Genomic DNA, 23342 nt, shown 5'->3' with positions numbered 1-23342 from the left:
AAAGTGTCTCAATTAAAACAGAGTTATAAAAAATTCCTTGATTACATGCTGTATGTTCCCCCATCACCATTTTTACATCTATCTTTTATCTGACTCCAAGTTTTAAGCTGTCATTGTCTCTACAAACTCAACCCCCAACCCCCCAGAAAAAGAAAGGCTATCCGTAGGTACAGATGGCTCAGGACAACAGAATAAAAAAATGAATGAAATGAGCTGAACAACACAGAAATGAATTGCAGAGCAGAGAATACTGATATATGGTACTTATGTATCACAATAAGTAAGTGTATGTGACAGGCCAGAATCTTAACACATTGCATTATAAATACTACTGCCATAAGAATTCAGAACAGCTTGATTTTCAACTCACCCATGCCCCCTCCCCCACGTCGAAGTATTTTCTCTCTCACAGCCTCATGTTACTATAACCACTGGCCATTGTAAGTCAGTATCAGGCTAAACTTCAACAAGAACGGGAAAAAAAACTATGGATGAAGTTAAGTTCTTGATCTAAAATCTTGATACACATCAGTAGAGGGCTGCTGCCGCACTTCAGTGTTCTTAAGCAGAAGATGTAATTCAAGAAGCGGTAATTCCTGAATTATTCTCCAGCTACTTTGTAGGATGCCCTGAATTACACAGCACACACATCTTACCCCTAAGCTAAGAGATTATTTTTAATGCCAATATGCAGCATCTCGACCAAGTTCTCCTTTCAGTCACACTAATGTAAACAACTCAGCAGACTGAGCTCTGATCCCACAAACGCTAAGAACAATTTGGTTACGCCTACATCAGTACTTTCCAAATCCTCTCAATATTCACTGAGTTGGAATAAGGAAGGTGCAGCCTGGGCTGGGGAGCTGCTCTGGCAGGGGGTTGGACTCAATGATCTCTGGAGGTCTCTTCCAACCCCTACAGTTCTGTGGTTCTGTAATATATATTAACCATTCTGGGAAATTCCAGTGTACTTCCACTCCTCGTATTACAGTATACTGAAAGAGAGAGAACTTGGCTTCATCCCTGCTGACTGCTAATGCCAGAGGCAGCCACAAACTCAGAAAGAATACCAGCTGCATCATTTGTGGACCTGTCAGCCTAGATGCAAAGGCCCCTAACTCTTACCACTATGGCCTTAGTATGTCTGAAAGCCTAGAACACAAAGTGAAAACAATAAATACAAGAACACGAAGACATGCCATACCAAGTGAATCCAAGATGCACACAGTTTCCGCAGGCTCGTTTACCAGCAACTTTCTCCTGTAAATCCCTAAGTACAACTTACTGCCAGATTTACTGAGGTTAATAGTAATATCAGATATAATTTGGGGCTCGTCGTTTAATTATGCCCTCATTAAGTTAGTCAATTAGAGAGTCTGTGGTTTTCAACTTACAATTTGAACGTCACAACTCCTTCTCTAAATGTCAAAGCAAAATGTAAACTTCAGTGCTTGGATAACAAAGATCCATCAAAGGTTTATTTTCACCACAGCTCCATACATTTATTCATACTAATCTGAAAAAGAACTGGACGAAACAGACAGCTTCAGGTTGAAAATAATAATTTGAAAAAGGCAACGCATTTCCATCTGCCTCAGAACTAATTCTGAAGTTGGTACGTTATTTGATCCAGTCAGCATCCTTCCCACAGGACACGTTGCTTGTCAAGGTGGACGCACTTTCAGACCAGGAATTTCTCATGTGTCACCACAGAGCTTCATTACAGAACCAATTATTTTGTTACCTTTGTTTGATTGGCAGCTGTAAAGTTAATAAAAATACTTATAAGGAATAGAGTGACAAAATGAATATGGGTTTACTACTGGAAAAACTCATGAATGTTTCATTTATTCACATTCTTAGTAAAGCTGGCATGACAATGGCTGGATCCTTCTTTATGTCTGCAGTATTTTAGGTCAGCAAGGCTCAGGACTGAGGTCACAGACGTTTCATTTAGTCTTTTATTCCTCTTTTTTGGTCTTCCTTATGCATTCCCTCTACTCAGTAGAGGTGGAGAACTCATAGCTGAGTTGGGCTTATTCTTAGCACTCGAAGCCTGCCTATTAATATCCTTTATTCAGCCAGAGGGTGGAAGGAAACCATTATACAAAAGTGGCTGCTGCTTTTTGATGCGTTTTCTTTAGAGCTACATTAATGTTTAATGAAAGGGCTACATTTTCCACGCACAATAATGTAAATGAAAACAAGTGTGGAACCTACATCACTTACAATACACCTATTTCTTAGCAGACTTGAACAGCAAGTCAGAAACATTCACCTCAGAGGCTTTTCCTCCCAGACAGATGAGACCTACAAATTCATCTCAGAGATGGGTTGAGAGACAGACACGTACACCATACCTCTTTCTGACTGCCCCTCCCTGTCAGATTCTGTGTTGTAACAGAAATATGGAAAGGAATGGAAGGAGAAACACCAAGGGGAAGAAAAGGAGGAGGTCTAGGGAAAGAGATAATGAGAAGGTGCTCTTATTTAAGTTAAGGGAAGGTTATGCAGTTGATAGCACCATTTCACATTCCAGATGTGACTAATAAACTAAAGAAGAGAAAAATAAAACTGAAATTTCAAAAGAGGCTCTGCCAAATTATCTGATTAGCTATAATGTAGAGACATTGTAAGCAGCTGTTAATTAGTCCCAGTCAGACCTTCAAACCTAATAAAAAAGTCCTTGGCATAATTAGGACAGACAATAATTCAAACTTTCCTGGAGCAGCTATAAATAGCTACTTACCAGGATACAGAATGGACTGTATTTATTTTATTCATATCTGTTAATTACTGCACAGAATTTAAACTAATGAGTTGGGAGCAACATCCTGACGCTGTAAACAGTGTTTGCACACAAGATTCTATGCATTTCTGTTTGTATGCACAGGCTCTAGCTAAAAACACTGCTGAAATTTAGTCTCTGATTCGTGAGACCTTGTAATTACTGTCTGAGGTATCAGTTAATACCTTCTGCTTTGCCTTTTTTTTTTTCTCCTATACTGCAGGCAGCAATGAAGCATGTTTGATGCCATTGGATTCCCTTATGCAACTTCTCCATGTGATGCCACCTAGCACGATGAGGAACGTAGCCTCAAGCTGCGATCAGCACGAGAAATTTCACTGACAATAAAAGAGGGACATCTAATCCCCAGTAGCAATAGTTACTTGATGATTTCTCTTTAAAAACCACTGGATGCTTACTAACTTGTAATTACATCAATTGTTGGGGTTTTTTTAATCAATAAAATCCTTCTACTGTTTTCTTTTTATTGCTAGTTCTACGGGACTGTAACAAATGGGAAGTACTGAACTGTGACTACCACTTACACATCATCTAGATGGAACGGGTAATGGAAGTCTTCTCTCTGTAGTGCACACCAAGACAGCCATAATCACAGTGCTGGTGAACACAGCCATCTTAGCCACCCCAATTATCTCAGCTTGCACTGCTCCAAGTAAGCACAGAGTGAGATCCTTCCCTTCCCTGGATCATGCTTCCTAAATAAATAATATCTCAGTATGCTCAGCAGATCTAAATAAAAGACAGAAGATGAAGTATTACAGAGATAAAATATGTCAAGCCTATGTCAGAACTGTTGGGGCTGGAAAGGACTTCACTGACCTCCGAGTCCAAGCCCCTGCTAAAGCAGGCTCCCTGCAGCAGGTCACACAGCTAGACGCCCAGACTGGTCATGACTGCCTCCATAGGAGGAGATATTCATATTCATAACCCCGCAGTCACTCTCTCACTACTTTATTTCATCGTATGCAAGTAATTGGTTGTCTGCAATTAGTTGCAGTTCTTTCACTGCAAAAAGCATTACTAGGAGCACTGAGCCAGCTGGAAGAGCAAGAAAGCCCTCCCCATGCTACAGCAGAGGCACCCCAAGAGCAGCAAGGATCTGATCTTCCAATTCAGTCTAAATCAAGCAACATCTTTTCCTCAAATCAAACACGCACTGCATTCAAAGCTCAGTTCCAGCCTTAAGTGCCTCAGGGAACGAAGCTTTGAGTTCATATTGACAGCAGCTTTTCCGTGCAGTTTTTCAGCGCACCCCTCTGATGGCTGCAAATGGTGTGTGTCCTTTCACAGCATGAGAAAACACGACGTGAAACACGAGCAGAGGATGAAAAGCTGCACGCCTTCTCCAAATCCTCACTGAAATCTGACAGTAGATACTGGGATACCAGTAACCTCCATTGCAGCCTAAAATAAACGACCCCCACCGTTTATTTGGCTATTCACTGTAGTCAAATGTTCACCTGATAACCCATTAAGGTGCTCCCTTCAGGGGAACTGCAGCAGCACTGGGTGAGTCAGCTGTGTGCCGATCTCCACGGAAACAAGGCAACTAAAAACCTGGTAAATTAAGGGTAATTTCCTCTCCTCTTGCACTCTCACGCACTTTAGACAGCGTAAAAAGGAAATAAAGAGAAACATAATAAACAGCTCGTGATATTTTTAGGATGAAAAATTCCACGTACCACTGCAGGTATTATTTGCCAGTAAAGAGTTAGCACTAAAAGGCAGTGTTTTATATAATTACTAATTTCAATACATTTATTCAGACAAGGATCATACCTGTCACATAAGCATTCACTGCTGTATCACTAGTTTATTAATTATGCACTTCCAATGTATTATAAACTGCCATCTCTGCTGTAACAAAGACTTGCTAGAAAATGCTCTGTATTGCGTTCTGTCTTCTTAGTGGAGCAGCAAGGAAAGAAAAGCACTCTTCTGCCAAAGCTTCTTTGCTGTAATCTTTGCAAATTCATCTGTGGCCACCACAGAGCAATGTGTCTCTTTATCAGACCACCTGCTCTCTTCTCCTGTTATCATTAAGCTGCTTGTGAGGCACTTTGTCAATAAAGTTAGCAAAGGCAAGCAGTTCTTTTTTGATTCCTTCCCCTGTATCCTCCTTTAGAGTTGCTGCTGACCTGCCTCTGCAGCTATTCTTATTGGTACACACAAGTCAGCCTCAAATATTAGAAAAGGCATCATGATTCTAAGCTATACATACACCCTTTCAAATCTGCAGAGAGTAATAATATTAATCCCTATGAAGATAGCTGAGATTCACCTCTGGAGATGAAATTTATCAAAAAGAAATTCTGCCTCTTGGCTCACGGGACGGTTGGACATGAGCTCCTTTGCCTTAACATTTATGTATTTGTTCCAGACTTCAGAAACTGAGAATCTCAGTTTCCCCCCACATTTTTTTTTATTGCATTCAGTACCTCTGTGCAGGGAAAGGAAAAAAAAAAAAGCCTGGTATTTGTCTTCACGATAACCAAGGCAGGATGGATGCACAGGAACATTTCACATCACTCAACAGAGCTGTTGTACAAGCATTACATCTACAAAATAGCATCCTGCCAATTTTCAAGTATGGGACCAATAACAGAATTGTGACAGCACCTGAGCATCCCCTTGATGCTTAAAGCTTTAAGCAGAAGTTTCAAAGCTAGCATCCCTTGCACATCCTGCTTAAGATATCACTCTACAGACCATGTTCTTGCTCTCCAAGTGCCATCTGAAAATACTTACACGTGTAAAGTAGCAGACAATAAGTGAATTAGCACTGAGATACAAACCCCAGAAACCAAATCCCCAGATGTCATCCTTAATTTCCTGTGTGCACACATAGCTACAGGTTTTAACAGCAGCAGATCCTATTCTGCAGGCCAGCCACAGAACAGCAACGAGGAAGACAGTGGGGAGGAAAGAGGAATAAAGAAATATGACAGTCTTGGTTTCATCCTACTCTGAACACTGAACAGGGAAACACATTTTGTTGTTGCGTCTTCCCTTCATTCTTCCTTCTGTCCAAGATTAGAAGTGCAATTTCTGTCTTAACAAACGATACATCCATTTTTGCACAGCAGTTCATATAAGGAACATTTAATTCAAAATCCTCAATGACAGTTTTCCTCACCTTCCTTGATTAAACGATAATAAAAGAAAGATGAATGCTTTCTGACAAGTACCAGGACAACGTTACCCTTGTTGCACTAGGCCCTGATGAGATCACATCTAGAATAGCACAGACAAGGACAGTCACATAAGAAAGATTAATTGAAAATGGAACGGGGCAGAGAGGCCAGTGGAATCATTAGAGAAATGAAAGCCTGCTTTCCAAGTGTGGCTTAAAGAGTTTGACTGCTTCCGATTAGCAAAAAACCAAGGCTGAGATGGGAAATCTACTGTGTGTAAATACTTCTGCAGTGCATCATCAGGGATGGGAAAAATCCCTGTGCCAAAGTTGGCACAAAATATGGGGGCCTAAAGTATATGCAGATTAAATTCACGCAAGGCATCAAGACTTTATTTACAACAGAGAAAGCAACATGTAAAACTTCCATTCAATTGGGTATCAATCTAAAAAGCTTTCGTGCAAACCTACGCGTTACATGTAAAGCTTCGGCTTGAACGATTAGAACTGACAATTATTTTGCTTTCATTTATTCCACTCACACATTGAAACCTGCCTCGAGGCCACGGCTACGTAGCTGCATAATTGCAATGAGGTCGCTGTAATATTGCAAATACAAGAATTAATACATCGTGCCTGCTGATGCTCCCAGTGAAAGCTACCACCAGCGTTCACCACAAGTCCTGTGCTACCCTGTTATTAGAAACCTTTCCCTACATCACCTTTTTCCAAAGACCAGATTTGTTTTGAAGTTCAAATCTGTTTTAAGAAAATACAGAAGCTACCCTGCACATCCCCAGCCCCTCTCCAAACAGCCTGGCCATGCTTACAGCCACTCAGGTAAGAACTGAAAAAGAAACAGGGCTGACCGTTAATACTGGTTCGCCTTTTTTTGACGAAAGCTTGTTTTAATTTCTTCACAAATGAATATCTTATTCTGAAAAAACAGTACTGTGGTTATCAATTTTAACAACAGTTGACAATTTTAACTGAGAGCCGAGGGACCTTAACGTATACTTCAGCATAGCAAGCATACAACAGAAAAGTGCAATTATTAAATGATTTCCACATTACCACAATCATAAAAAAACAGCTTGCTGCCCAGTATAACACATTAGCTGGGTAGCTGCTTAAACGTGCTGCAGTTACACATCCTAACATCTCTGTGACACGGCACAACAAAAAGGACATTCAACATTCATCCCAACCTACAAAGCCCTGAGCTATTTCTAGAACAGGCTGAGCGTTTCATAAATGCTTCAAGATTCTCTTACAAAAGCTAAGTGTACCATTTCTAAGGCTGTAAGATCCCACTTAGAAATGTTAATTTAAAATACTCAGGGGCTACTGGTGTAGGATAAGGAAAAAAATGAAATTAAGTGTACACTCAACTAAGAGAAGGCTTAAATAAAAAATACCTGCTTCTGAATACAAGAGCACAATCTCAAGGACTGCACAACAGGCACAAAAGTAATAGGGAACCGTATGGAAACTCTCCATCCAACTGTGAACTTGGCTGTCTATGCACTTTTAGCCAAAAAAACCATCATGGTGTCTCCCAAGTGTGGGCTAAAAATGCTACGGAGTGAAAGTCGACAGGTCACCTGCAGTTCTAGCTCCACAACTAGCCTTTCTCCTTTCAGAATGGATTGTCTTGATCTCCACCCTTTTAGCTTTTCATCTCAATAAAATCACATCAAAAATGTAATTATTATTTCGCAGTGAGAGAGCTTCTAGTGATAGCGTATGGTTCCAGTAAAGGCTTTGAACATAAAGCCTTTCCCACCTTTGCATAATAACTCAGCTGTCTGCATAATTCACCAAGACAGATGAAAGCCTTCTTCCCATGTAAACACGTCAGGCAGAAAAATAACTATGAAATAAAACTGAGGGAAAGATTTAGATCAGACTTTGGGAATTAAAGCAGAAAGCCACATGTCTAGCAAGTGTTACAGCATTTATATGCTGCAGCACACGTCACAGGCCAGATTCAGCCTCATACCTACACCAACATTTGTTGTTCAGCCAACCATACCACGCGGAGCTAAATAATCAAGTGCACTACGAAAGATAAAGCACATCAATCAATGAAAACGAAACATGAATTACCTCTAAGATTACTGGTTTTTTTTTGTTTTTTTGTTTTTTTTTTTGCAAAATTCACACAACTCAAAAGTGTCCAGAGACAGTAAATTAGCAAATGTATGCTAGGCCCTCAGGGACTTCCATTTTTTATTTTATTTTTTAATTTAGGCTATAAAGGAGACATTAAGAGCAATCTTTTTAAAGGACCTATATCAGTTTTGATAACTGATATCAGCACACACCAAAGAAGGAGCCTGGGGACTCTGGTTAACAGTAGCAAAATGCAGTCATTCTTCACACGGTCAGTAATTAAACACTGGAATGCTGCTACAGAATGCGAGCACTGTTAGAAGTTAACACTCGATGGATACTGAAAGTGAAGCAACAGGAGGAATTAACCAAAGTAAAAACATTTAACAAGGGCTTTTAAGTACCCTATGACATTCCTTGAGGTGGACTTGTGTCTGCAAATCTCTTCAAACTTGAAGAGCACAGCGTGGAGAGTGATATATTTGTACATCCTACTGCAGGCAGCTGTAGGAGACTTGACAATGGGTAAGATGCATCTAGTGGTAACCACACAAGTCACTGGATTCTGGATCAATCTGGCTCTGATAACCATGGTTATTTTTTTTCCAGCTTTTCTGTGCAGATAGAAGATGTATAGGTCTTCAGCTTTGAATTTCGTTTCTCACTGCTCAACAAAAAGAAAGAAGAGCTGATGCACCATCAAATCAGCATAAATCTTTACCACTCACAGCTAAACCTTCTGCAGTTGAGTTTTGTACATACTGGTTTTGCCCAAACCTCTTCCAACCTGGGAATCAGATTTTGCAAACCAGGACAAATGTTTTTCTGAAGCGTAGTTTTTAAGCATCGATGACATAGTGAAGCTCATTTCCAAAAAAACATAAAACATTCCTCTCAGAAAACAGCAACAACTTGCAGAACGATGTGAGTTGAAGTATATTTAAAGTTTGTATGAAGTTGAAAGGTAAAAGAGTACAAAAGGAGTACAAATTTCTTGTCAGTACAGGAGTTACTGGGAAATACAAAACAGTTTCAGTATCTTCATGAATATAACTACCTCAGACTATCCAAAGCTAGAGGCAGCAGCTGGAGGACTATCAGACAACAGCAGAGACTTTCTGGAACAGACATTATTCACAAACACACTTCTGAGTCTGTTTTTTTCTTTAATACTCTGTTTCCAAGATAACCCATAGGTCAAGTGCACTGAAATAAATACCTTCAATCTTCACTCTCATTTTTCAAAGTAATGCTTTTTAAAAGCAGGCATTTCTTAGAATTGGACTTCACTGAGCACTGAGGTTGAAGGAGAAAGGAGTAAATACGTAAACACCTTGCGTTTCTGTTTCACAGAGCTGACCCTCCCCACATCCCCCATTTGAAAGAAAAGTTTATTCTCTTTTCAATCTGTATCATGGCACGTGAAACAGTAGCTAATTCTCATGTCTGAAATGTGAATACGAGTCCTTTTACAAAGTACTTATAAACCACATAATCACAGAACTGAAGAGGTTGGAAGGGACCTCTAGAGATCATCGAGTCCAACCCAACAAAGGAAGCACTGAAACAATAAAGGGAATGGTGTCACTCTTCGTTTTTATGTAATTAATACAAATGATAACAATTTAGCCTTGGAGCAGCTTTGGATGGTATATGGTCCAGCAGACTCAAGTCAACGCTCAGCCAAGAAATCTACAAGTTACGCTTTCCAGGGGCTACAGTCAGTGCAAAGCAATTGAATAGTTTCTGAAGGGTTTCTGGATAACTTTTTTACCCCATTCTTGTATACCAAATGCTAATGATTCCCGTTGCCTTTGAAAAGCACTCCTTCACAGTGCAGTGATGGAGCACTGGCACAGGTTGCCCAGAGAGGTGGTGGAGTCTCCTCCAGAGAAGTTCAAGACAAGCCTGGATGCCTACTTGTGCAACCTGGGCTAGGGAGCTGCTTTGGCAGGGGTGTTGGACTCAATGATCTAGAGGTCACAATCTGTACTGTCTGAGCAAAATGTAAGTTCCCAATGAGGAAAATACAAATCGTGGGTTTCTAGTGTCTCATGTCAGAAGAGATACAGATAACGTGGCGTTCATCCACTGTTCTGCTTTGAGTGTAAACAGAAGCAAACCAAACCACCACCAACTCCAAAAGACTGGGGAGCTTATTCTGATCCCCAGTACACTATCAGAAAGCAACGTGTTCAGAAACAGAAAGTAACCTTTATGCAGATTTTGGTATAGAAACAGCTCGCCTATACTACACAATGAGAAAATGAGAAATAAAAGAAGGAAAACCTCAGCCGACGGCCCCAACAAAAGAAAAAATCAAAAGAATGTGAGTAGATCCCTAGATGACTAATGTTTTAAAAACAAAAGTGTATACCTGTAGAGATTGGTGGCTTTTTTTTTTTATAATTAAAGCACATTCTGGACCTAAGCATGCTATCTTAGGTGGACAGTTTTATAGTCACTTCTGAACACGCTGATAGAGACAGGCAGGAGCAGATACTATTCCAGCTGCTTTCTGTATATCTCATACATCTGAGAAGTTGTTAAGCAATGCATTTTTAACGACAGGCATTTGCAAATTAATTAATGACGATAGTCTGCATTTTTACAGTGTGTTTTAAACACATCTGCAATTGAAACTTACACTACCACAAGAGCGTAGGCCCTCATGGAACATCTCCAAACCCTACCTAGATTTGAGTGTCAACATATTGACTATTGAGCCTTGAGATGGTACTGCCCAACCCTATTGCTCAATACATGAGCTGAATTATGAACATACAATGACTGAAAAGTAAGTATGGAAGAAAAGGATCAGGTTTTTTGTTTTTTTTTTTAACTGGGAAGAAAACCAAACAGAACAAAAAATAACCTTCTGACTGAATCGTGTTATTTCAAACAGTTCACTGCAGAATCCTGATTGGAGCTTCACACCTAAAAATCACACTCGGACAAATCACCGAACTCAAACATTTAATCCCGGATTTCCTAAGCACATAATTTCAATCTTCAGGACTTTATCATCTCAGTTTTAATTAAAACGGCCTTAAACCACATATGTAAAGAAACTGAAGGAATATCATACTTCTTCTCTACAAAATATTCAAACCACCCTAATACTACAACAGGAAACATTATCGATGTTTTGAAGATCTAGTAATTATCTAAGCAGTTATAAAATCAGTATAAACTGATTAATTCAATCGCTCATTTTTCCACATTTTGTTTTTATCAGCTGTTATTAACATTTCATGAGCATTAATATTTATAGATTACAAAGATTACAAGAAGCAATTAGCACATTCTGAAATAATATTACCCAGAGAAAACAAACATCAACCATGATTAAGTAAACTCAGGTTTTCATAATAAAAAAATAAATTCAATTATTTCCGCATCAGGAAATACTGTAGTCTGAATTACTGTCATTTACCTAGAAGAATATGTGCTTACATATGAATTACTATAATTCTATTTGCCTACTACAGATGAAGTCTGAGTGTATCATTTTTACGCTCCACACGCCCAGACTCCCAAGAGAACCATCTGAGAGCCTTCAGAAGCACCTGCAATGCCTGCTCTTCCTCTATCTACAGTGGGTGCAAAGCCCATTGGGTCTACATGTCTCCCAGTTCAGTGCTCGCATCGTCAGTTATGCTATACACTACTACAAACCTCCTCAACCTACCCTCAAACTTGCACTAGGCTGAGCTTGTACTCAGTTTTTATGTGAAACACAAGTAGTGGCAATTCTGCAGCTACTTCACACTTGGGAGATTTTTTTTCTTTGTTTTCAGTGGTTTCTTCGTAAGGGGAAATCGCAAGGTTCAAATTAGTCACCTAATCAGTAAATAACTTTTTATTCTACAACACACCTTTTCTCCCTATTTATACATCCCTATTAAATATTTCTTTCAGTGAAAGCAATAATTATGAACTTCTGGCCAGTGAAGACTGCTTCACAATGGAGTACTGATTCTCACTTGGAACTTCTAGACGCCAGAAGAATAAAATTGAACTCTACTGAAAGTACACAATCTCTTATCACAGAACTGTAGGGGTTGGAAGGGACCTCCAGAGATCACTGAGTCCAACCCCCCCGCAGAAGAACATCTGTGCAACATGGAAAACCTTCCCTCGCACAGAAGCAAAGAAGTGAAAAAAGTGCAATAAAAAAAAATTCAAAGAAATCATTACTGAGGAAAGAAAAACTGGGACGTATTTCCTTCTGTGATAAGGGGTGGGAAAAACAAACATGTAGACAGAAAATCAGGAACAGTAAAACAGTACCACAGAAATCACAAATGTTTTCATTCCAGATTTCACATTTAGCCTGATTTTTCGCCTCTTAATCTCATCCTATTACTCTTATAGTTTCATATTTATGAAAGGGTATGGGGATTAACGTCAGATTTAATTAGCCTAACGTGGTCAGGCGGATTTCTTTCTCACCCAGCACTCTCAGAATCACTGAATTTAAGGGGTTGGAAGGGACCTCAAGAGATCATCCAGTCCAACTCCTCTGTTGAAGCAGGTTCCCTACAACAGGTCACACAGGTAGGCATCCAGATGGGTCTTGAATATCTCCATAGAGGAGACTCCACCACCTCTCGGCGCAGCCTGCTCCAGCACCCTTACCATCAAGTTCTGCTTCACGTTAGTACAGAACATCCTACGTTCCAGTTTTAGTCCATTAGGTCAACAGATGCAATACAACACTCACATATATACATCTTTGACCAGGGATCCATTTATAATTTAACTGATAGCACTGGTTTTCCTACAAATCCAGGTCAACACTTGAATCAATAATGAGAATCTGTATGGCAGTACCTAGCTCACGTTGTTAATTCCTTGGCCTGCCTGAAGTTTCATCTCTAGAAAGCCTCTCTGCCTACCGTGCTTGCCTTCTCCTCCACTGTACTAGTTTCCCAAACTTACTTAATTTTTCCCACTATCAACCAAGACAGGACTAATGTGTTTGTACCTACAGGATTTAAGTACCTTACAATCGTAAGTGAAATTTTATCTGGAATTATTATCACTATTATACAATTATATAACTTGCATTTTTATATATATATAAATTATAACATTATGGAACTTACTATCATTAGTTGATATTACAGAGGCTGAAGTAATAAAGTAGAAGCGACTCCCACAGAGTTACATGGAAGTTGCCTACAGTGCAAGTCAGCATTTTAAGTTGCATAATGATCATAATCATTCTTCCTTTTCAGTTCCCTACTCTAGCATCTCTTATGGCTGTTCTTTGCGATAAAAGGGAGGCCATAAGTGCAGCTGCAACCAAGCTAAACAAAACTAGGTACTGATATTGTCCTTACCTCTAGAAAAGAGGATCTTTTAATATACATTCAGTGTTAACAGTCTCCTTTAGTAGCTACAGAGTACTGTATTTAAAGTACTAATTTGAAAGCTAAACCTGCACCTTTAAGTGACTCCAAGATTGTCCTCATATGTGCAGATTCATCACGCTGCAGGAAAGCCCACCAACACATTGGGTGGAATATGGCACAAGATGTGGGCTGAGCTGGCTCCAGGGTACTTTGCTGTAACATGGCATCAGAAGAATAGCCAGCTGCAGTGATGGCATGTGCTTTACACCAAACTACTCCACCAAACAAACACCATATAAGTTACAGTGTTCTGAAGACTTACAGAGGATACCATAGTGGAGGAATGCATTAGGGATGCAGTTGACCACTTTCTTCCTTGCCCACCTCAGTCTGTAGCAGAACTCACACACTGCTAGAAATGCATGAAAAGCCTTCTCCATTTGGTCATACAAGCTCATTCTATATTAATATTTTTGGAAGCATTTGTGAAAGGCTTAACGGTGAGAATGAATCCAGCTGCAGAAACCACACAAACTGATGAGATTAGGTACAACTTAAACTAAGGAGAAGTTCAAAGAAAGTGAGGGAAATCCTGACTCCTGCCCTTCCCTACCAATTCTCTGACCAGCTGCTGCACGTGCTTCAAGCAGGTGACAGTGTAAGTATACAGCCTTCAGAGGAAATTACATATGCACGTTTCTGCTTTATAGGACAGAGCTGCACAGACTGTGGCAGTGAGCACAGCACAAAGCTTATCCTGCACCTGCCTCTCCATGCTGGAATTCAACTAATGCTGTACTGCAAAACACCGTGCAAACAACACGGGTCCTTGGGAGTGGCAGTACTGTGCAAACCTGTAATTTAACCTAAGCATCCAATCTTACCACCATGAAATTTTACAAGCTGCAGGACCATCTCTCATCACTTCCTTTCAACTTAAGTACAACTCTTAGCTTTCCTTGCCTGTACTACTCTTGCAACAAAGAATAAGCAGAGACATTTCTTAGATGCTTCCCATAGTCTTTGCTTCCTCATTAGAAGACAGGTGCTCAGGTAATAACCAGCCTGAAGGCTGCACACAGCTAAAATGAGATTAACCCATTTCACCTCATCAAGAATTTAGGTTCATCACTTGGCCCTGTCTGGTTTTCTCATTTTCTAGAACTTACTCTCCAGATAGAAACTGTAACAGTGATCTGGCAATGGTCTCTTACTTTCACCATCTATAACACTACGACATATCACCCGGAGCACTTCATGCTTTTGACCAAACCTACAATATTTATGGAAATATTAAGAAGTGACTAGAAAAATCAAATCATTTTTGAGCTTTCAGCCATAAGTTAGGTGAACAGCTCTAGCATACTGAGACTTAGCTCATTAATCCAAAGCTCCAGAAAGGTAGCACCTTCAGAATTCCACACTTAAAGGGTAAGCCTTCTTCCCAAGTGAAGGAGGCTAACCAGACAGCTTCAACTGTATTAGAAGGAAGAAACTAATTATGAATAACTGACACAAAAGGCATTTGAATCAATCTTGGGAATCCATGTTGCTATGAGAAATAAAGTGCATCGAATATTCTGGTCCAAGAGTAAAGGAACTGAACACACTCTATTCCAACAGCTACATGGACAGTTAATGAATGAAGACACATTGCAAATGCCTTCTTATCGATCCACAAAAAGGAACTTCTTGCAAATTCCACGAACCAAAATGTTTTCAAAAGCAAATACTTAGTGCCTAGAAAACAGAAAGATTATGTTTAAGAATAAAGCTAAATAAAACCTTCCTTGAATAAATAACAGTGTATTCCGTCAGTGAAGCCAGCACTCAGGAAAGCTCTGTTCAAGAGCATCCAAGGAAAGAAAATAAAAAGTGAAGTGAATTAAAAAACACAGAGAAAATAGCAACAAGAATTTTAGTGTAAGAATACAAGAATAAATGGTGACCTGAACTGTAATTTGGCAGAAGCTTAACAATGCCTACAAGAGGTAAACCAAGACTTTAAGTGACTCTTACACCTTCTCAGGACCAGAACAAAAGAAAGGATCAGTCCAGCTGAGGCACAATCCCACAGCACTAGCTAATGTGAGATAGTTAGAATTCCCCACACCCCAAAAATTTATTCAGATCTCATACATCACTACACGAGCAATCTAATACAGAATGTATCGGTGACTCATCTGAACCTCACATAATAGTATTTTTAACAGTTATTTTTAACAGGTCCTTTTTTTCAGTGTGTAATTCAATATGCTGCGTGCTGCATCCAGCAGCATTCTTGTGAAGCCTCAGTGAAGGTTTAAACAGCATATAATTGATTATGCTGAGTGAATAATACTGGTTCTTTTGGAACCACAATTTCTTCCACAGTTTTATCCACATATGCACTCCTGCTACTACACTAAAAGTAGATTTTCAAAGGCAGTGCCTATGTAGAATTTTGTACGTATAGGACTGCTGAATTACAAGCTGGTTGTTCAGCCTAATGAATGTAATGTGTACTTAGTAGTTATGCAAATATGAAAGTAATTCAGATAAAACCAACTCCATCAGAGGCAATTACTTTTTTTTTTTATCACTTACAACTAGTTTTAAGGTATTAACTACACCATTTTTTTTAACAAATTAAAATGCTGATCTTAAACATCCCCTCAACCCATCAGACGAACAGTAACGGACTTGCACTGTTAGCAGAAACCTACAGGAGTCCCATTTCACAGGACTTTCAGCAAGGAATTATACTACCTTAGTGAAAATCAGGCAGCCAAACAGGTACAGCTCAGATGGAGACCCTCTGTGTTAAATTTTGCATTTAATCCAGGTCTAGTACATACGCTATGCAGAACAGCCTTTACATAACTATTTAAGAGCAGGCATTCTGATAACGCCCATGTTCTGAACTAGGACCTGAATGCACACTAGTCACTGGGCAAACGCATGCAAAGACCCAGCTCAGCTTCTACTGAAACTGTTTAATCAATATTAAAAATATTTATCCACCTCAAATCACTGGGGGTTGGACTCAGTCATCTCTAGAGGTCCCTTCCAAACCCTACAATTCTGTGATCTGAACTAACAGTACACACACATCCTCACAGGATCACTGTATAAAAAGATACGTGCAGTATGGAAATAAGTGACTCATGAAGGAAGAATTTAAAATTGAGAATTTTTAATCGTATCCATTAATCTTTCAGAAGACAAAAAGGAATGCAAATACTACTGCATAGCATTAGGAGCTTTGAAGATCCAGAATCTTTTCAATTATGGAAGAAAACATTACTCTTTTCTCAATCTAGCACAAGTCAGAGAAAGGGAAAGATGAAAAAGATGAATTTGCATTTAAGAAAGGAAGAAACTAACAACTTTGTTCGTGTGAATGAACATACATTTCAGAAAAGACAAACTTGGTAGATAAAATCTTAAGGACAGAAGAAAAAAACATACTAAGAAGCACTGTATAAAGTAGTATTTATGAGGAAAACAAAACCAACCATCTGAATAGGCAAACAAATAAACTAAAGTAACCCACAAAAATTAAACTTTTGGAACAAAATTAAATAGAAATGGGTCTTTTTGCAAACTTGAAGTAAAAACTAATGATTGAGAAAGAGGGGCAATTACACTGAGAATTGATACAGCCTTCGTGCATCGATCAAGACTTACCATAGTATAAGCTTGGCTTCAAATTAATATTCATTTATGTAAATATAACGATGAAGTGATTCTAAGCCCTTTCAGTACGACAGTTATGGTACTGGATGTGGAATGATTAGTAACACAGTGGTTAGAGGAAGATTTGATATGGAACACTGTGTACAAACAGTCTCATTCAAGTTTGAGCAGGATACATACAAGAACTTTTATGACATATACATGAACGTGGAAACTATTCTAAAAAGCTGTAGTGGTAGAGTACAGCTCCCCAGCAGATCTCACTATGAACATCAGGAAAGATGAACGTTTAGTATTTGGAAACAGCCTATGCAGGAACAAGGAGCTCAGAGTCAGCTTGCTGTTGTCTGCTGAATCTAGAGTTCCATCTAGAATTGAACATTCCAGTCTGCAAGTGAATTAGACTGAAGTTAGGAAGTCTGGGGATAATATGCTGTTTATTTTGAAAAGTGTAATTGAGTAATAATGGAAAATGTTTCCAATATATTTTTCCTGAAATACTTCAGAATTTATTTGATTTGAGTAAAGCTAGAAGAGCTTGGCATCAGTTAAACCAAGACTGTCTAACTGATATAATTAAACTCTGTTATTTCAGTGATTTCATGGGGCAACTTTCCTTTCTATTCCCCTTCTGCATTGCCTTTCAGCACCCCTGTTACTTAATGAAAAAAACAGCTAATTTTAGCAAGCTATTAGTTAACGATGGTAATCTGCTTCCTACTCCACGAGACTCCTTGCTGTCACTATGACAGAAAACATTTCACTTCATAAAACTTAATAAAACGTGTTGGCAATTTTCAGATTATTACCCTTTGGGAAAGTGGCACTGTGAAGTGACAGCCTGGGGTTCTGCTGTTCAAGGGAAACAGAAGTCCTGAAAAGGAGCTTTAAAGACAACTTTTCTATTTAAAACGCAGAACACGAATTGCAGCTTTTGATTATTATTATTTTTTTTTTCCAAGCAGCGTGTTTATTAGCTAGCTAGGAAAGGGAAATCCAGTTACACTATGAAACAGCTATTCAAATCCATACTTCAGAACCAGGCACACGTGGCTACATCCCCGTTTGACTGCACAAGCCTGTTGTCATGGCGAAGAGTAATTACCATTGCTATCAACTACATGCAAACTGTAGCATTTTTACAGTCTATTTTTACACTACTACATCCAATCTCCTGCAGGATTCAAAAAATACACAATCCTTAGAGCAGCAGAGAGTTTGAGAAGCTGGATGGAAATACAAGAACTGCAACGATCCAGTTCCCGAAGCATCGCTGTAGCAGGCAACGAAGGCAGCGAGGCTGGAAGAACTATTTCTGGCACAGCTGCACTATTTGCAGATGTGCCCTACAGAAGACATTCTGATTAATCAGAAGTGTACACAAATATGAAGGTGAAAAAAGACATCCCGGCAAAAGCAGACTGGTCACCTGCAGTCTATCTTCACTCATGACCAGAAGGAAAATGTTTCGACAATGGAAGACTACAGCTTATCAAAACTCGTTTGAAAAGAGATTTTATACTTCCTAGTGAGTTACATGGGCATTTTCAGCCTACAGTCCACAAGTTAGAAAGACGCTGACAGCAGAAGATAGATAGAAATCATCTCCCTAATGACAAAGCATACTATAGGAGAGGAATCAAGGCTGAGACCAATCATGACATCACAGGACATATGTTATCATCTTCAACTCTTCATATCCCTGTTCTTTATAGGCACTTTATCAACTATGCAGCAATCTAGCTTTTCACCCAAGTCAGTTTTTGATTTAACTTTGATATTACTAACATCAACACATGCTAACACTACCGATTCAATTCTTATGAACAGTATTCCTGGTTTATCATCACTAAATCCCATCTGGAAGATTTGCATGCTCGCCTCTGGAATACCAAACAGAGCTAAGTGACTAGCAATCATGCAGAAATCAAAATATGCATATTTTTACATATTTAAATTCATAGGTAGCTGCCTCCTTTTACTGGTATTACAGAGACTCTATTTTTAATTAAATAAAAGCAAGAAAATAATTAAAAAGAACAATTAAATAGGAAGGTAAGATACATTAAATGTCTTATTTCATGACTCATTGCTTTTCCTATCTTAAATAACTCCAGATAAAGATGAGTTATAAAACAAGTAGCCTTGTATACTAAGTAAACTAAAAACCTACAGTTTTAGTGCCTTTTATTTGTTTTCTCCCTTAGCAGAAGCTTACTTTCTGTATGATCTAGCAATGAGCTAGAGAATTTTGCCATATTAAGTAGGGTTTTTTCTTAACAAGATGTCAACAAATTTCAAACAGCATCTTAACTTGTAACTCCCCATTCTCTTCAGAATACCACATTCATCAGTGGTTATAAGGAATCATCCACTTTTCCATTTAGATGTTACTGTGACAGAGTTTCAACACCAGAAGGGCAGCTCTTCCTGACACCTCGTGCTAAACGTTGTGCCAGTTTTAAAGCTAGTAACAAACTGGATGAGGCATATTTAACTGAAAAAGTCTCAGACGTGGTTTTAGTACAGACCGACAATTTCTGAACACTCTAAGAGAAGGAAATACACATTCAATTTCTGTTCCTACACATTTTGGGGCACTTCATAAATAACTGTTCTTACTCACCTGGGAAGGTCTACTGATGGAAGTGGATTTACATGAATGAGTGAAAACTGCAGGATTAAAATAATCATCAGTGAGGCTCTTTATTCACCTCGACACAATTCAAGATAACTTCAGAATGTGATTAGTCAGAATTTGGTCTGAACACCCTCTATCAATAGTTTTGCATGCAAAACACTCACCATCCACTTTAGCATCACGCGAAATAATGTTAAGATCAATTAAAACCCCATCTCCCTAACACAACTGTAGACTACCATACTTAGTTCCTGCTACGGGCAGGAGCAAAGAGCAAGCAAGGTACCTGTAGATAAAGTCCAGCTGTAACCATCAGGAAGCAAATGTCGCTGCATTGATTGGGATTGCAAAGAATCTAAGCAACCCAAATCAGTTCATCTCCTGTATAAAGACTTCATCATTCACAAAACATCAATACTGACTTACAGACACAGCATGCAAGTCAGAACGGACCACACGTCACAGAAAAGGTGAAGAAACAGCAAAGAGCATGTAGACGTAACATCAGAAGGTCTCATGCAGTCAGAGGCAAACACTGCATTTACAAAAATGAACTGAAGACCACCGAAGTTCATCTGCGCATGCAACCATCGTAAAATGCAACTTTTCACTCACCAGAGCAGAGTTATGCGAAGCATCACCTGAGACCTCGGGTGTTCTTGTGCTGTTTGGAAGTCTGTGAGGGTTACGAGCTATCGCTTGGCACCAGCCCAACATTTTCTCCTTCCACTTATCCCTTCTCAATTTCTGAAATTCTGAAAATAATTTAGAGTCCCTGAAACATGGACACTTTGGATGTATTGCGTGCTCGTCTCTGGATGCATGCCTTTAAAAAACAGCTTTTAAAGTTGCATATAAACAAGCTAATAAAGACATTTGTAGAACATGTTTATTTGAAGCACTCTGAAGGGTTATGCCATGCAGGATAGAAGAGAGCTGTGCACTTTCAGCACAGGGTACACGTATTAATACTGTTCTAGTGTCAGCAAATTCAGTGCCTTCTCCCCACGTTCCCATCTCTCCTAAGTTGTCACTTCTCTATTAAAGTGTTATTTTAAAGGATATTCACATCAAGATAACTTAGCAATAAATAGTACATGCCAACTGTAAGCTACACGTGCACTTCCTTTTAGTTTGTAACAGTAATAAAGTGCCTTTTAAGTAACACTAACACATTCCAGAAATACAGTACTACTAAGTTTGACATTTCTTAAATAAAAGAAACTTCCATCAGCAACGATTTGTTTTTCCCAGTTGTCATACATAATGCAGGACTTTCAGAGCAAAACACTGTTAATTAATTACAAAATATAACTTGAAGCTTATGTCTTTTTCATCCTCTACATAGAGGATTTGTAACCTGGTTGTCTACAACATTTCAAACTCACAGTGTTTTACTCTGTGACATCAAATAGAGTAACCAAAACAATAACTTATCAGGTTGCCTGACTAGTACTTCAACACTACACTGAATAGATCTGGAACAACGCTACAGACCCTACGGGGCAAAGTAGCATCTACTTAATGTGATTAGCATTATGCACTTCAACTTTTTTATCCATTTTACCATTACAAAATATTTCCGTCGTAGACTTCCATGATCTCAGTCCTTCAGGACAGGCATACAGATCAGCAAAGGCCTCAAAACAAGGAGTCTAAGGAAGCTCTGACTAAACCCAGTGCCACCCTATTTAGCAGTAGTTTCCAATGCCACTGGATCAGGGCCACCCACTGTCATGCAAAGTTTAAGAGGCTGTTTATTTTCACGGATTTTGTGAACACTGCTAGCAGAACATTGCATACCAAGTGCTTCAACACTTTTCACTGTATATCCAACACATCATGAAGTAAATCCAGGGAATCAGAACCAGTAACAGAAGGGAAAACACCTGTACATGTCCTATTGTGCAACTTGGGATAGACAAGCAGTAAGAAAAGGCAAACAATTTGTATTTTTTTGAGCTCCTACTGTGTGCTCATTTCTACGTGGTTTGGGCTGAAATATCAACTGAGCAGGGCTGAAACAACAGCACAATCAGATTTCTGCTTCTGGTAGTGTCTTTACTCATCTCCCTTTTCTGACTGGAGAACATAAAACCTTCTGAGGAAATTGAATGCCTGCAGAAGCATTTTGATGCCTCCGGAATTTCCTGGTTTTCATTCCAAATTTCAAGTAGTAATGATTTCAGTATTATTTAGAGCTTTCAAAAGGAGACAAACCATTTGGCTCTGCTGCTCTGGAACCTGTCATGGCGTTTCCTTCACATATAGTCACAGAAATGAAGTTATGGAAAAGAGAGGATTTATGATGCTGTACGAGCTATGACACTGGTCAGTTCGACCTGCGTGAAAAGAGACGAGCTGCTGCTGCTCTGTTTATGACTGCACCAGAGGCCAGGCAAAGAGCTGTCACTTGCTATACGATGAGCAAGTGAAATCTACAGAAGGGATATTGAGTCAAACATTCCACTCGAATCTTCACAGAGAGAAAAAGCAGCTTTGGGGAAGTGGGTCTCCATTTCAGTTAACGTCCACCTGTAACTCGCTAAAAGAACTTTTCACTATACACATGGGTGGTGGGGTTTTTGGTGCAGGCACATGGAAACTAGAGATTAATTTTGGCTGGAGGAAAAACAACAGAAAAACACCTACTTAAAAAAAATACATTTCAAATAATTGTATTAGTTTGCTTTACGTCTCCTCCTGAAGAATACAACATAAAGAGCAAAAGGTGTGAGGTCTTCACTGAAGAGCCTTTCTAACCCAACCCTAACTATAACCCCATTCTACTCTTATTATTTATTATCTTATATTCATTTTAGGCTTGCATTTTAAAGTAGCTTTATGCATCGAGCTACTTCCTCTGCTTCCAAACCTCCGCTGTCTACCAAATGTCAGGTAAATTGTGAGCAGAAACAAACCTATACTGCTGCACACTTCAGTGTATAGTGAATCCTTCCGGAGATGTGTCAGCGTAGAGTCAAAGTCCACCATCTCTGAAGCCACGTAATCCTCGTATTTGGGATAAGCACAAGCCAATTTAACCTGAGAATGCTATTCCACACACCACGTAATAGCATACAGTGTTTTGTACCACACAGTTTGGATGTGACCACAGATGTACCAGATTATGCTACGAAATGACTTTCTGCACAGATGGATATCCCTAGTACTTAAAACTGACCCAGCAGCATAAACAATAAGCAACAGCTGTAGTTCAGCGTGACAAAGGTAACTACCTGAAGCCGTTATGAGTTTCTAAGCATTTGAGCCTACCACATTTTAACAATTTCCCCCTCTATGATGGCAGCTGGCAAGAAGTCCAGGCTCTTGGAAAGTTTATAACCTATCTCAAACAGACGTTAGTTCAGAGCTCCCAGGGTCTGTGTGAGCCACAGTCGCAGTGAGAAGCAGATGTTTGGCAGCAGGGCGTGCAGTCCACTTGCAGTCTCATCCCAAGGAGACCATTCTAAAGACTACCACTAACATCACACCTCAAGAAGAGATCATTACACCCCTCAAATGTTGCCTGTACTTGAGAAGATACGAAACCTCCTTAAATCCACAGTCCTATCCTGGTTCCTCTGAGGACGCAGAATTACTCAG

General features: G+C 39.3%; 1 protein-coding gene across 1 annotated transcript in view; it reads right to left on the bottom strand.

Annotated features, from left to right (window-relative positions):
* The window catches only part of MARCHF1 (membrane associated ring-CH-type finger 1), an 82074-nt gene that overhangs the window by 33112 nt on the left and 25620 nt on the right, over positions 1 to 23342 (bottom strand). Inside the window, exon 2 of the mRNA XM_065736221.1 lies at positions 20352 to 20491. Within this exon, the coding sequence (XP_065592293.1) occupies positions 20352 to 20453 (102 nt within the window). The 5' untranslated portion in view covers positions 20454 to 20491. The remainder of the gene's footprint in view (positions 1 to 20351; positions 20492 to 23342) is intronic.

The sequence above is a fragment of the Cyrtonyx montezumae genome, unplaced genomic scaffold, assembly GCF_038088225.1.
Source record: "Cyrtonyx montezumae isolate F1298 unplaced genomic scaffold, pur_monq_1.0 scaffold_2, whole genome shotgun sequence".
NCBI lineage: Eukaryota > Metazoa > Chordata > Aves > Galliformes > Odontophoridae > Cyrtonyx > Cyrtonyx montezumae.
Note: the sequence above shows the minus strand (reverse complement) of the source record. Positions and strands in the feature narration are given on the sequence as shown.